We start from the raw sequence: 14,628 nt of genomic DNA, 5'->3' as shown, positions 1-14,628 counted from the left end.
TTTGGACTCCAACTGTAGTAGAAGCGTTCAGGACGCTGCGGCCTCGTCTGCACGGAACAGGCCGTGATTCAACACCAGTCGCACCCCAGAGAACCACTTCGTCCCATGGACCGTGGATGTCAAGCTGCTGCTCTGAGCTCTCCAAGGCTCTCCCATGAGCACCTCCATCTACGTCATGCAGGAACCTTTGTGTACAACCTGTGCGTCCAACCGGGCGTAGGGGGGAAGTCTGGAAACGTCGCCCTACTGTGTACACTTTCATCATGTGTTGCAGTCCCTACCGAAGGTCAAGTCCACCATGGTGAGCGTTGATGTTCCGGGCGATGGGGAGAGGGAATGGTGTCTGATACACGGGAACTGTTGGGACGGTCCCGGCGGCGTATTATGAATTAGTCATCCTCTAATGCCTAATTATGGAACGCTTCCCCGCAACGGACCGGTATTTGGAGTCTTCCTGGACAAGGCGCCCTTGCGAAGGCGCTGTGGAATGGATCAACGATACAGCCCAAATTCGCAGCGGATGCGTCGGTAGGTTTTCCAAGAGCCGCGATTCGTACGTCCCAGCTGCTTGAGTTGGCGACAGTATCTTGGTTGCTATGGGATTCAACGAGTCATAGCCTCCAGAGCCGAAAGTCATGGTGTTCCGCTTCAGAACCGGGGGTCTCTCACGATGCTTGACGAGGAAACGCAGGATGTTGACGAAAACAAACAAAGAAAAAAAAGACACCGACGGCGCGACCGTTAGCATCCATGACGTGTGTGGTTGTGTGATTCGCATTCGTTTGTTGGAACACAGAGAGCCTACCTCGGCCAGGACCGTTACACATTCGGAACTGCAACGGAGCTTGGGGCCACCGGCTGTTATGCACAAAGACTCTGCAGCCAGTGTAGGAATGTGTCCGAACGCAATGGCCGTGGAGGTTGCATACGAGGTCGTATTACAGTGAGATTGGCGTGTCGGCTGTCAGACTTCGAGATGCGGGTTGGCGGCGCAATGCCCATGATGTCGGCATGATAGGCACTTATAATAACGAGCGAGAGCCCGGATGTTTGATTTCAGGAGAGATAGCAGAGTCGAGAAAAAGGATACAAGTTTGCCGGGAAACTCTGTGGATTCGCAGCTTGTCGTAGCAATGGCTACGAAAAGACACCAGAGACATGGCCTATAGCGTTCCAGCGCGCGCCGTTGTGCGACTTGGGGGCGGTGATAGGGCAGCTTCGAGAACATTCGTATAAAGCCTCCTGCGCATCGCCTTGGATGCTCGTCTGTTGTGAACCGATCTCCTGCATTCTGCGTGTCTAGTCTCGAACCTCCACAATGCTCCTGCACATGCCCAGAAACCTGGCACGGTACTCGTTGGGCGTGGTGGTTATGCTCATGTGCCCCGAGCGGGTGACGAGGTTCCACAAGCCGATGAGCAGCGTCATAAGTTTAGGCTGAGCCTTGTGCTTGGCCCAAAAGAAATCGAGGATGGACGCGCGGAAGACATGTTTGCCATCGGCCGAGGGAACGCCGGTTCGCCAGGACGGCGGCTCTTGCTGCTGTTGCGCCTCCGAGACGGCCGCCGCGGGTCCCGGAAGCCTTATGCGCACCAAGAGCAGAGAGTAGTCGACTGCGTTATGCGCCGCCAGCAGCGCCGTGTCCGCCTCTAGCGTTGCAAACAGATCCTCGGCCTGGTCCCGGCGAAGCACGATCTTGTCGTGGAACTCGTCGGCGAGCTGGGACTTGGTGGCGTCGCTGGTCAGGGCGCCGCCGGCAATGTCGCGCTCCGGGAAGAAGTAGGAGGTGGGCTTGAGATCCCAATTCTCCCAGTCCGGGTCGCCCCGCTGCTTTGCGGCCTCGCGGCCGTGCATGATGTTGTCCATGACGATGTGATGGGACGGAGCGGTGCGGAGGAGGCGGCCCAGCGACCAGCCTGAGACGGCAAGGAAGTCGCAGATGCGGACAAGAAGCGAGCGCGGATGGGCTGCCATGTGTTGAACATAGGGGGTTAGGAGGTCCTGGCTGAAAAAGGAGTGCTCTGCGTAGCGGGGGATGGATTTGACGAGATATCTCTGGTCAGCGGTTGCGTAAAAGGTCTGGCGCGATCGTCAGCGGATCGTGGATGTTTCTGGTAGAACATCTGCGCGGCCTGAAAGAAACCTACCGAGCCAGAGAAGCCCATATCACCAATGGCCTTCAGGGGCTCGTCGGCCGACTCCCCGCCGTCGGGCTGGAACGAGCGCACGTAGTCGTCATCGTCGACGCCCCAGCGCTTTCGGCGAAGGTTGGAAAAGTCAGCGGGCCGGAGCTTGCCAAGGACAAGGCAGTACAGCGACAAGAGAGTCGACAAGAGGGCGAGGATGCGGCCAAGCCTCGACGCTTTTGGCTTTCCGTCTGTCTTGTCTTCGGGATGGGTCATAGCCCTCACAACAGACCGTGCAATCTTCTCTTCTCTGCCCATCCGGATTTGACTTCACCCTGAAGATGGCAACCATTGCATGCATGGATTGGAGTTCATCAGGGAGAGGATGGCGTAATTTGGTCTCGACTCAACTATTCATACACTTGCTTGAAGTTGATGAACCTGCGTGAAAGCAGGATGTGACGTCATCATCCTCTTCTTCACCAACGCGCCCCGCCAGCAGCAGAAAAGGAAAAAAAAGCAAGCGTGCAGCCAACCTGCGAGGGGCGCAGAAGGTTGGGGGGACACAGCATTTTGTTTGATGTAATCGTGTATGAGTACTTTGTTTGTACATCGTCTTCCCCTCCTCATGGTGGGGAGACCGAATGGGTATCTAGGTCAGGGACATATCATATTAGCAAGCAAACAGCGCCGACGTGAAAGGCATTGATTGATTGTATCGTGCTCGGGAGCGTCACGCTTTTCGGTGGCTCCTGGTGAGGTGGTGGGTGAATCCCTAATTACCTACTGCGTACACCCGTACAGACCGTTTCCGGATTCCCGAGAGAGCCCGTCAACGACGGCCGTTTTGGTTATCTCCAGGTATACGCTTGGCGGTCCGACCTGCCCGTTTGCAGTCTCAGGTTGAGTGCTTTGCTGAGACATTGTCGTCGTCGGCGGGTGGGACGAAAATGCACCCAAGTCATCCGACTCTCGGCCGAGCCATATAGAGCCGGAGCAGGACCCGAACGCGGATCAAGGGCGAGAAAACGCCGGCGAAATGGCGGCATTGGCGGTATCTCGGGGGTCGTCGAGCATCCGTCGCCCGCTGCAACCAACCAAATCTCTGCGCTCCACGTGCGACAAGACAGGAATGTCGCATGTTCGGTAGTTACATAGTATGTCAAGAGCCATGGACCAGGCGCCGGTGGCGCATAGCGTCGGCTCGGGTGGGGCCCGCTTGGAGCCGATGCTCCATCCCGCCATCCCACACTTCACGCTGAAGACTTCCCCCCACCACCACCGCCGTCTTCGCCGTTTTTTGTTACTCATCAGCCCTCATCGGACCACCACCCGGACCGAGGGATGCCCATTGCTTTTAAAAAAGACAGCCTCGACAATCTTCAGCAAGGCCGCCTCCCTTTGGATCTGCTGCTTCCCCCGCCGTCTAGACTTCCCCCCATCGACGACGCCTTCACTCCCCCCTTTACCGACCGATCCCCGAGAGCTCTCCCCTCGTCCTGTCTTGCACGCCATGGCTGCCCCGACGCAGAACGAGCCGGCAAGGCTCGACATCAAGCTGTCCGCCACCGAGCTGATCGGCAACACGCCGCTCGTGCGCCTCAACAGGATCCCCCAGTCGTTTGGCATCGAGGCCGAGGTCTACGCCAAGGTGGAGCTGTTCAACGCCGGCGGCAGCGTCAAGGACAGGATAGCGCTGCGCATGATCGAGGAGGCCGAGAAGAGCGGCCGCATCAAGCCCGGTGACACGCTGATCGAGCCCACGAGCGGCAATACGTACGTGGTTCCTCTCCGTAGGGCTCCCCATGGCCTCCCCTGACCCTCCTTCTGACCGCTCGCAGCGGCATCGGCCTGGCCCTCGTCGGCGCCATCAAGGGCTACAAGACCATCATCACCCTCCCCGAGAAGATGTCGGCCGAGAAGGTGTCGGTCCTCCGCGCCCTGGGGGCCACCATCATCCGCACCCCGACCCAGGCCGCCTGGGATTCGCCCGAGAGCCACATCGGCGTCGCCAAGCGCCTGCTCAAGGAGATCCCCAACTCGCACATCCTCGACCAGTACACCAACCCCAACAACCCTCTGGCCCACGAGTTCGGCACCGCCGAGGAGATCTGGCAGCAGACCGGCGGGCGCATCTCGGCCGTCGTCGCCGGCGCCGGCACGGGCGGCACCATCACGGGCATCGCCCGCGGCCTGCGCAAGCACAACCCCGACATCAAGGTCATCGCCGCCGACCCGCAGGGCTCGATCCTGGCGCTTCCCGAGTCCCTCAACGAGGAGCACGCCAACGAGCCGTACAAGGTGGAGGGCATCGGCTACGACTTCATCCCCGACGTGCTGGACCAGGCGATCGTCGACAAGTGGTACAAGACGGATGACCGCGAGTCCTTTGCCCTCGCGCGCCGCCTCATCGCCGAGGAGGGCCTCCTCGTCGGCGGCAGCTCCGGCTCCGCCATGGCCGCCATGCTGCGCGCCGTCAAGGACTACGGCTTCGGCAAGGGCGACGTGGTCGTCGTGGTCCTCCCCGACAGCATCCGCTCCTACCTGTCCAAGTTTGCCGACGACGACTGGCTCGCCGCCAACGGCCTCCTCCCCACCGACGCCGACAACGTCGGCGGCGGCCAGGCCGCCTCCGCCCCGGCGGCCCCGGCCGCCCCGCAGGTTCCCGACGACCCCTACGGCGGCGCCACCGTGCGGGCCCTCCGCCTCAAGCCCGTCACCACCGTCCTCACCACCAGCCCCTGCTCCGAGGCCATCGAGACGATGCGCGACAAGGGCTTCGACCAGCTGCCCGTGCTGACGCCTTCGGGCGGCCGCCTGGCCGGCCTCGTGACCCTGGGCAACCTGCTCAGCTACATCTCGCGCGGGCGGGCCTCGCCGTCGAGCCCCGTGCGGGACGTCATGTTTGACTTTTCGAGGATCGACGAGGTGGTGACGGACCCGCGGGACGCCGTTGACGGCGGCGTGGCCAAGGGGAAGAAGAGGAAGTTTGTCGAGATCACGATGGACACGCCGCTGAGCGTGCTGAGCCGGTTCCTGGAGTGGAACAGCGCGGCGGTGGTGACGGAGAAGGTGGGGGAGGACGGCGGGAAGAGCCAAAAGCCGGTGGCGGTCGTGACCAAGGTGGACCTGCTGACCTGGATGGTGAGGAAGAAGGCGTAAACGGTGCTATTTCACACTTGGTGGACGTGCGGGAGCAGCGAGCCCCCCCCGCCCAACACCAAAATGGTGTGACGGGATGCCAGGGAGACTCAACGTCTTGTATATCCGGTCGGTAAGACCTTGCTGGGGAGGCATTTTCTTGGACCACGTTGGCGCAGAGGCAGAGCGATACGGAGGCATGGAGAGAGAGGGCTCAACCCTGGACAGCATGGCGGTTGCATCATGTGTATACCCATAGAGAGAGATCCTCCCGCGAAACACCAAAAGCAAACCTTTTTTGTTTTCTCGTATTAGTATTGATCCGCCATGCACGCACGTACGCGTACGCGCACCGCACACACCAACGCCGCGATGAACCCTATCTCTCTTTCCATCTCATCCGCCCCTTTTAATTGATGTTTTCCCTCCCGCTCACCATCATCCATTACCTACTTCTTGCATGATCCTGGGAATATCCTGCTCAAGCTCACAGCCTCTCGGCGATCCACCTCCACCACTTGTCGGCTCCGGGACCCTCGCCCACGACGTTGCCGCCCAGCACGTCCACCTCAATGTCAAACTCGAGCATCTCCTTGAAGCTAAACTTGTCGCTCCCGTAGCTCCCGAGCCACGCGTCCGCCTCGTCCTCGTCCGCGTCGAGCCCGTCGGCGTCGTGCCTGTCGCTGCTCAGCAGGCCCTTGCTCCTCGCCCTCCGGATCCTGCCGATCTCCGCCTCGAGGTGGCTCTTGACCAGCGCCGCGGGCAGCGCGGTGAAGAGGTCGAGCTTGTTGGCCGCGACGAGCACGGGGACGGCCGGCGGGGCGCGGGAGCCCTTGCGCGCGCGGTGGCGGCGCTGGAGGGCGAGGAGCGCGTCGTGGAGGTGCTCGGCCGCGGCGGCGAGGTAGGGGGCGTCCGAGTCGGCGAGGGCCGCGGCGTCGACGACGAAGACGACGGCCTTGACCTTGGAGGGGGGGTTGCCGGCGTCGGGCGCGCCGGGGCTCGAGGCGGCGGCGGCGGCGGGGGAGGGGGCGACCGCGATGGTCGGGGTGTCCTGCGCGAGGGCGGCGAGGGCGCGGCCGCGCAGCTTGGGGTGGCCCGGCGTGTCGACGAGGAGGAACTTTTTGGCCTGCGCGCCGGCGGCGTCGAGGTCGGTCTGGTAGGAGGCGACGTGACCAGGCGACGTCGGGTCGGCGGAGGAGGGGGAGGACACGGCGAGCTCGACGGCGTGGGGCACTTGGGTGGTATGGGTTTCGGAGACCGGGGTGGTGACGGTTGGCTTGCCGTTGTTGTTGGCATCGGCCGTGTCCTCCTTGTTATGGTAGAACGGACCGCGCTCAAAGAGGGTGAGCAGCGCCGTCTTGCCGGCGCCGGGAGGGCCGATGAGCAGCACGGCCGGGAGGGAGGTGTAGGGAGTGGCGGCCGTGTAGAGGAAGTGGAGGAGGATGGGGACCAGGAGGACGATGGCCAGGCCGATGGTGATGACGGCCGGCGACGGCTTGAGAGAGGCCTCAAAGAGGTCTTTGAGAGTGTCGAGGGCTGTCATGGCGACTGGGCTGCGTCGAGGGCCTGGCGGAGACAGAGAGAGACAAAAAAAAAAAAAAAGAGAGAGGGGAGATCTGTCGAGGGTGTCGCGTCGCCGACTAGATATGCGACTTAGTGGGAGCTCGAATTCAAACCCCTTTCAGACCCGCATTCTTTGCGATGGGATGGGTCTAGCGTATCGTCTGCATGCGCCGGGTTGAGGTGTTCCGGCGTAGCGGTTATGGTGTCATTGTCGTCTGATGCATGGAGAAGGGATCGTGGCAGTTTGCCAGGTTGCGCTGTCCGTCCCGACGGTTGACTAAGAACGTTGAACCACCCGCAAGCGGTATGCAACCCGCGTAACGTACCGTATTGGGGTAAGAATCCCCAACGCCTGCAACAGCTGCGAGGCGAAGCGGCTGATGCAAGGAGCCTTGGCGTTGGAACACCCAGGAGATGCGGATCTGGCCAAAATGCTTACCTAGGTATCCTTGGGGGCTCGCTTGCTTGCTCCAACGCAAAAGAATGTTCAAAGCTGGAGAAGGTTGACCATGTTCAGCTGGTATTCACGTTGTGTATGCTTTCGAATAATACCCTTTCGAATACGGTGACGAACGATGCCCGTCACGCTAACCAACCAGCGGAACCGGAAACCTGGGAGGCCGGCGCAGCCCTGTGGAACCCCTCTGGGCGGAGCTCGGTTTTCAGGCCGCCAGAGCTGCCGTGTCGCCCTGTGTCTTGGACCGGCCCATTTTCCAGGTGGGCTGCGGCTGACAACCACCTCACCGGGCCGCTTGCTGACCGAACCGAACGCCGTGAATCTGGGCAAGGCCGCCGGGTTTGCTCCCCAAGGAAACCGAAAAAAAAGCCCCCTCCCCTCCCAAAAATCACCCACAGCCCCATCTCAATCGCAGACGACTCGGCGCTTGGCAAGAAGAGAGCTCGTTGATGCTCCGCCATGCGGTGTTGGGATCTTGAGACTTTGTCGACCTTCCTTGTTTCCGTGTAGTAGGTTCTCAAGCCTACCTTAGCCTGAGGAGTTGTTGGTGCGACTTGCCCAGGGCTCGAGCTCGTCGGTTCAAGATCGCGCCCAAGTCGACTCTTCAACTCGAACCGTCCAGTGCCTACGCTCCTCCCACCCTCCCCCCCCCCCCCCCGGCCCGAGCCTGCTTGCTCTCCCGGCACCGCGGCGGCGATCCTCTCCCTCGGCCCTGAGCGCTTGTCCCCCCCCCCCCCCCCATGGCGCATTCCCACGATGGCTCCGGCCCGCCAGCCAACGGCGCTCCGGCGCAGCCGCCCTCCAAGTCGGACACGGCCACGCCCAAGCTCAACAACGAGGTCGAGCTCGGCAGCATACCCTCGGACCCCGTGCAGAACGACATCATGCAGATGGCCCGCGTAGGCGACATCGCCGGCATGGAGAAGCTCTTCGAGGCGGGCGAGTACGACGCCACCTACACGGACGACGAGGGCATCACGCCGCTGCACTGGGCCGCCATCAACAACCAGTACGCCATGTGCAAGTTCCTGATCGAGCGCGGCGCCCCGATCAACAAGAAGGGCGGCGAGAGCGTCGCCACCCCGCTGCAGTGGGCGGCCCAGCGCTGCCATTACTACACGGTCCACCTGCTGCTCCAGCACGGCGCCGACCCCCTCATCACCGACTCCCAGGGCTACAACACGCTCCACATCAGCACCTTCAACGGCAACCTCATGCTCATCGTCCTGCTGCTGCACCAGGGCATCCCCGTCGACGTCGAGGACGCCTACGGCCACACGGCCCTCATGTGGGCCGCCTACAAGGGCTACCCGGCCTGCGTCGACGTCTTCCTGCGCTGGGGCGCCAGCGTCCACGCCCGCGACGAGCAGGGCTTCACCGCGCTGCACTGGGCCCTCGTCAAGGGCAGCCCGGGCTGCATCCAAAAGATCATCGAGTACGGCGCCGACCGCTTCGCAAAGACCGACACGGGAAAGACCCCCGCCATCACGGCCCGCGAGCTCAACACCATGCCCGCCTGGCACCGCGCCCTCGCCGAGTGCGGCTACGACGAGGACGCGAACCCCATCGTCCCCACCTGGCCCGGCGCGACCTACCTGCTCAAGGACAGGCGCGGCTTCACCCAAAAGTTCTTCTTCCTCTGGCCCTTCCTCCTCGTCTGGGCCACCATGGTGGTCGTGGCCGGCATGCCCATCTACGCGGGCGTCCCGTTCGCCGTCCTGGTCGCCTTTACCCTGCAGTGGGTGGCCAAGCAGCTCCTGGTCTATGCCCCGTCGGATATGCGGCAGTTCGAGAAAACGGTGAGCGGCGACCCCCTCCAATCTCCAGGACCCAGGAAGTCCGTGCTGACGGTGCTTGACAGCCTTGGATGACCGGCATCTTTGCTGCGTCGCTCTTCCTGGTCGGCCTGAACTGGGTGCTGAGGATTCTCCCCGCGACCGCCTTTGGCGATGGTACGTTCCCAAGCCGCGTCTCCACCACCAACCCGATGCTGACAGCAAGCTGCCAAAACAGACGGGACGTACCTGTGGAACTTTTTGTTCGCCGTCTTCTTCTCCATGACCTCCTTCTTCTACATGCGATGCATCATCGACGATCCAGGCTTTGTGCCCAAGCTCAACGGCATCGCCGAACAAAAGGCCGTCATCGATGAGCTCATCAGCCAGTGGAAGTACGACGAGGCACACTTCTGCGTCACCTGCATGATCCGGACCCCGCTGCGGAGCAAGCACTGTCGTAGGTGTCAGCGCTGCGTGGCCAAGCACGACCAGTACGTTTCTTTTTTTTTTTTTTTTTTTTTCTTTTCCTTTTTCGGCCTGCTTGTTCCAGGGGACCGTGTTGACAAAGACAGCCACTGTCCCTGGGTCTACAACTGCGTCGGCGTCAACAACCACCGCCACTTCTTCGTCTACCTCATCAACCTTACCTTGGGCGTTCTCACGTACGACTACCTGACGTACCTGTGTAAGTGTTCCCTCCCACCTTGTCATCACGCCTCTCGCTCACCAACCCTCCAGATTTCTCCTCGATCTCCTCCGACGCCTCCGCCGAGTGCAACATCCTCTCCGCGTCCCTCTGCCGCATCGTCAACGCCGACTCGTACTCGCTCATCGTCACCATCTGGGCCTCGCTCCAGCTCACGTGGGTCTCCATGCTTCTCTTCGTTCAGTTCATCCAGGTCGCCCGCGCCATGACCACCTACGAGAACATGTACGGCGTCAATCGCCGCTCCACCGCCACCCTAACGAGCGCATTCACCTCCACCGGCACCCCGCTTGACCCCGCCGCCGCCGCCGCCGCCGCCGGCTCCTCCTCTGAAGGCGGCGCCCACGGCCACCACCATCACCACCGCCGCCGCCACGGCGGCGTGCTCAAGCACTGGGCCCGTCTCCTCGGCGTCGACACCTTCATCGAGACCGCCCGCGGCCGCGGCGCCGCCACGGCGGGCGGCGTCGTCGCCGCGGGCAAGCGCAAGAAGGACGGCAACCCGTACAGCAACGGATGCCTGTCGAACTGCAGGGACTTTTGGTGCGATCCGGCGCCGCTGTTTGGGAGGAGGGAGACGGGCAGCGCGGTGCTGGCGGGCCAGCCGGTGAACTACACCGACATGTACGAGAGCCCGGCCGTCATGAACCTGTTGAGGGCGGGGGCCAGGACGAGAAGCGGGGGGTACCAGGAGGTGGCGGCCGAGGAGGTGTGATTGGGGTTAGGTTGGGTTGTAAATGTTGCGAGGTTTGGTTGATGTTCTTTTTTTTTGTTTGCCGGGGGGAGGGGGGCGGCTTTCCATCTTACCTAATATGGGGGTATATAGGTGTGAGATGAATATCGTGTACCTATGTTGGGCATTGCTCCTCGTGTTCCTCTGATGGGATTGATGGCCGTGATTCTCCCGCTGTGTGATGCCCCTTGTTTTCCTTTACCCATGTCGCGGCTGTTGGGTGGAATCGGGATGTGCCGAACCCTCCTCTGGCTCCCTTCCAGCTTCACCCTATGGCAGCAGTAACGAACGTACTGTGTAGGTTCAGGTTATCTCTGTGATGTGGAGACTGCGGAATGCCAAGACTTTCGACGTCAACGACATGCCCTCCTCTACGGTGCATAGCGACGACACCATATGATGATGGGCGACGATGGTTCGGGTTTCGAAGACTCAACATGGCACGTTTGTGTCCTCAACAAGAGAGGTCATCGCATGAAAGCTCCGCCGAATGCTCAAGCCAAGGTCCCCAGAGACCGATGGGTCGTGGTTGTGCTGCAGGCTTGGGACGTCCAAGGGTTCTGTAGTAATTATCTATTATCGTTTTATGATCGTCGGTACCGTAGGGAGGCAGGTACCTGGATGGAGTCTCATAGATACCAGAAACCAAACAGTGAGGGAATAGAATAAAACAGAAAGAGGACTCGGCGCTGGTCTCCTAGGACTAGAATTGAACGAGCTTGGCACCATCCAAACCTCCCACGGCGACTTTTAAGCGGTATTAATCATTACATGCCGAGAAACGACATCAAGTGGTAAGCCATGGTTCTCTTGTCGACGGTGTTGTTCATTCCTTTTCGCGATTGTGTATGGTCGGAGCCGACAGGCCTTGCTAACGGTGGAATTATTTCTTGTTTACTTCGTACGAGGAGTTCACGGCATGTATTCACGACGAACAGGCGGACCAACTACGAGATCCTTCGAGCCCTCAAGAAGGAGCTGGCGACGCGTCGCAAGCCCAGAGGCAACTTTGGCTTTCTCGAGGGCTTTTTGGCGGGGTTTCACCACAGAACACCGTCTCAGCTGGGAGCTCCAGATGAAAACGTTCATCTCACTCCTGCGGGCGATGTAATCGATGTAAACATGATGTTGCCCGCCTCCAATGGCGTAATTACTGATCGCCGAAATCGAGGCTTGGTAGGACTTTTACACGCTTTCGCAGCGTAGACCAGCAGCTTACCGCTGTGATACTACTTCGAATAACCCCAATCATTCCCGCGCTTGACCACTAGCCCTGGCATTGGATGAGCTTGACCACATGCTTGGGGAGGTTGAGGGAGAATGGCGTCAAGCCGTGGCCGCCGCGGAGCTCGACTCTGACGATGAGCCCAACGACGACGACAACGATGACGAGGACGGGGGTAGCGGCGAAGGCGACAGCGGCGAAAAAAAAAACATAATACACCAATGTCTTCCAGGATCCGGCCGTTGTTTTGCCTACTCAGGACATCACGAAAATAAACCTCGGCTCTGGTGGTGGTGGTGGTGAGGCGATGAACGCTGGGCACGGCAATGGGATGCATGCTGCCAACGAGGTGGCCATCAATACGGACGCCCTCGCCCAGGGCGTCCAAAAGACGAAGCTCGATCCGAGAGGTGAAACGATGGAAACCGGTAGCGCCGGTAGTTGGCGAAGCGATAGACTTTAGCTGGGGGTATATCCTCCGGGTTATGGGACCGGGGGGGGGGGGGGGGGGGTTGTTCGTGGTGCATATTTTAAGCGTTGGTTCTGACTGGGTTGTTGTTTCATCATGTACTATCCTGTAAAGGGTTGTCTCAAACAGCTGGAACTCGTCAAGGAGCCGCGATAAATCAGTTAAACTTTTCAACTACCTTGATCTTTGGTAGGATTCTGACCAAGGCTGCTCGGATGACGTTCCCAGCCGATGTGCAGCAATGGAATAATAATGACTGGCTTGAGTCAATGAGCAACATTTGCCAAGGCTGACGACGACGGCAATGTAAGACACAATCTTGGAAATCGCAGCAGCCGTGTTGAAGCGTGCTCGCGGTGACCTTATACATAGCTCCCTGATTTTGACTAAGCCAGGGGACAACCACCAGGGTGTCATTGAATGGTACGCTCCAGATGTGAAACGTCGGGTCGGGGATACGTCATCTTCACCCGGCCCAATCCCCACCTGGGATTTTTGAGATGAGCCGAAAGGGATAATTCGGCATTTATGATCTACATACACGAAGCCGAGAGTTTCGGTCCCTCCCAGGGGCGGTCCCAGGGGCGGTCCCTCCCAGGAGCGGTCCCTCCTGGGTACGGTAGGCTATATAGGACCGAGTCGTGTACCTGCCATCCCCGCCATGGTCCCCTCGTCTGCCCTTCACGAGCACCACCTCCCGAACTCAATCGGTAGCTAAATAACAGCCAACATGCGGACCTCCTCGTTCCTCTCCGGCGCGCTGCTCCTCCTCGGAGGTGCCATCACGGGCTCGCACGCCCAGGGCGAATGCCTCGATAAATCCGCTGTCGTGCACACGGGAACGCCGGCTGGGAAGGAGATCAAGTATGCGAATCGTATGTCTGACGGTGCCGCGCAGTCTGTTGGTAAACAGGACGTGGGCTCGGACTAACACGGGCGGGCCAGTCACCTTTTACGTCGCCGAACCGGACCCCAGGAACCCGCGCACCAAGGCCAGGGCCGGCGCCGCGGTCCTCTACTTGTCGGACGTGTTTGGTTTGGGAATCGTCGAGAACAAGCTGTTGGTGACCCCGCCCCCCCTTGTTCTGATCGGCAACATTCGACTTTGCTGCCTTGGCTTATCATGAAGCCTACCCTCCTACGTCTATCCGAGGATTGGCGCCGGATCAAGACTAACGGCATCCCAGTCTCGCCGACTCGTTCGCCCGTGCCGGCTATCTCACCATCGTCCCCGACCTCTTCGACGGCTCCCCGGCCCCCGGCGACATCAGCGTGCCGGGCTTCAACACCACCGAGTTCCTCGCCAGGCACAACCCGACGACCATCGACCCCAAGATTGCCAGCTCCATCCGCTACCTCCGCCGCAACCGCCGCATCTCCCGCATCGGCGCTCCCGGGTACTGCTTCGGCGGCCGCTACACCTTCCGCTTCGCCGGTCCCAGCGGCGTTGCCTCGGTCCAGAACGGCAGGGACGCGTACATTGACGCGACCTACGCCGCCCACCCGAGCCTGCTCTCCGCCGAAGAGATCCTGGCCATTGGCGCCCCTGCCTCCATCGCCGCCGCGGCGACGGATCCGCTGTTTGACGACGACGCGCGCGTCGCGGCGGAGAAGACCCTGAAGCAGAGCACCCAGCCGTACAGGGTGACGGTGTACTCGGGCACGGACCACGGGTTTGCTGTGAGGGCCAACCTGGCGGATCCGGAGCAGAAGGAGGGCAAGGAGGAGGCCTTCTTGCAGGCCGTGGCGTGGTTCGATCGGTGGCTTCTTGCCTGAGGGATGAAAACGCTGGGGAGCTGGGAGCCGTGGGAGATGGTGAGACGACCCAAGCAAGCCAGGACCGAGACTCGTGTTGTCGGTACGGCAGATGGAGCTTGGTCGTGGAGCCTATCTCTCGCCCTTCTCTCTCCTCGAACGCTTTGGGCTCGTTCGTTCAGCGTTACTGGAAGTCCGGGCGCTCGTCGTTTTGCCGTTATGACCCTGCGAATGACTGCTACTCATACATCCCTGTCGTGATGCAAGGAGAGGATGCTTTGTACAAAAGAAAAGAGGAATGACATCAATAAATCTTCTATGTGACCTTCTTGTGTATTATATGTCTAAAAATGGCGCATGCATCCCGGCTTCAAGAACCGCGATCCCCCAAATCATCCAATCCACCAATAATGCTCCTCTCATCACCTCAGATGCATGGTTGTTCCCCAGGATAATAACTCATCAGATACCAGATAACCAGTGACTTTCCTGCTTTCCACTTCCCAATTCTCTCACTTATTCTGTCCCCTCTTTGTTCTTCGTCGGTGTTGGAAGCCGAGGACTCGTAGAGCACTGCTAGGGTTTTGGCGTCTTTCTCCTGGGACCGGGTTTCATGATTCAAACAATGCCATTGTTACTGTTCAACAGCGATGAACACAGAAGTCCAAACCAGGC

The 14,628-nt window shown here is 60.3% G+C and overlaps 5 protein-coding genes across 5 annotated transcripts; 3 read left to right on the top strand and 2 right to left on the bottom strand.

Moving 5' to 3' along the window:
* Positions 1-1,299: 1,299 nt before the first annotated feature.
* VTJ83DRAFT_2692 (uncharacterized protein) lies at positions 1,300-2,444 on the bottom strand (the record flags this gene model as incomplete). Its single annotated transcript, XM_071008990.1, has 2 exons — positions 1,300-2,079; positions 2,148-2,444. 2 exons carry the CDS (start codon positions 2,442-2,444, stop codon positions 1,300-1,302), a joined length of 1,077 nt encoding a protein of 358 aa, XP_070869232.1.
* Positions 2,445-3,639: 1,195 nt separating this feature from the next.
* VTJ83DRAFT_2691 (uncharacterized protein) lies at positions 3,640-5,288 on the top strand (the record flags this gene model as incomplete). Its single annotated transcript, XM_071008989.1, has 2 exons — positions 3,640-3,902; positions 3,968-5,288. The coding sequence occupies 2 exons, from the start codon at positions 3,640-3,642 to the stop codon at positions 5,286-5,288; spliced, it is 1,584 nt and encodes a 527-aa protein (XP_070869231.1).
* A 466-nt stretch (positions 5,289-5,754) lies between these two features.
* On the bottom strand, positions 5,755-6,810 carry VTJ83DRAFT_2690 (uncharacterized protein; the record flags this gene model as incomplete). The annotated part of the gene is made up of 1 exon (XM_071008988.1): positions 5,755-6,810. The coding sequence occupies one exon, from the start codon at positions 6,808-6,810 to the stop codon at positions 5,755-5,757; it is 1,056 nt and encodes a 351-aa protein (XP_070869230.1).
* Positions 6,811-8,027: 1,217 nt separating this feature from the next.
* On the top strand, positions 8,028-10,486 carry VTJ83DRAFT_2689 (uncharacterized protein; the record flags this gene model as incomplete). Its single annotated transcript, XM_071008986.1, has 5 exons — positions 8,028-9,086; positions 9,149-9,239; positions 9,301-9,556; positions 9,638-9,750; positions 9,804-10,486. 5 exons carry the CDS (start codon positions 8,028-8,030, stop codon positions 10,484-10,486), a joined length of 2,202 nt encoding a protein of 733 aa, XP_070869229.1.
* Positions 10,487-12,928: 2,442 nt separating this feature from the next.
* Positions 12,929-13,974, top strand: VTJ83DRAFT_2688 (uncharacterized protein; the record flags this gene model as incomplete). The annotated part of the gene is made up of 3 exons (XM_071008985.1): positions 12,929-13,073; positions 13,144-13,258; positions 13,386-13,974. The coding sequence occupies 3 exons, from the start codon at positions 12,929-12,931 to the stop codon at positions 13,972-13,974; spliced, it is 849 nt and encodes a 282-aa protein (XP_070869228.1).
* Between the last annotated feature and the right edge of the window lie 654 nt (positions 13,975-14,628).

The sequence above is a fragment of the Remersonia thermophila genome, chromosome 2 (assembly GCF_042764415.1).
Source record: "Remersonia thermophila strain ATCC 22073 chromosome 2, whole genome shotgun sequence".
Classification (NCBI taxonomy): Eukaryota; Fungi; Ascomycota; class Sordariomycetes; order Sordariales; family Chaetomiaceae; genus Remersonia; species Remersonia thermophila.
Note: the sequence above shows the minus strand (reverse complement) of the source record. Positions and strands in the feature narration are given on the sequence as shown.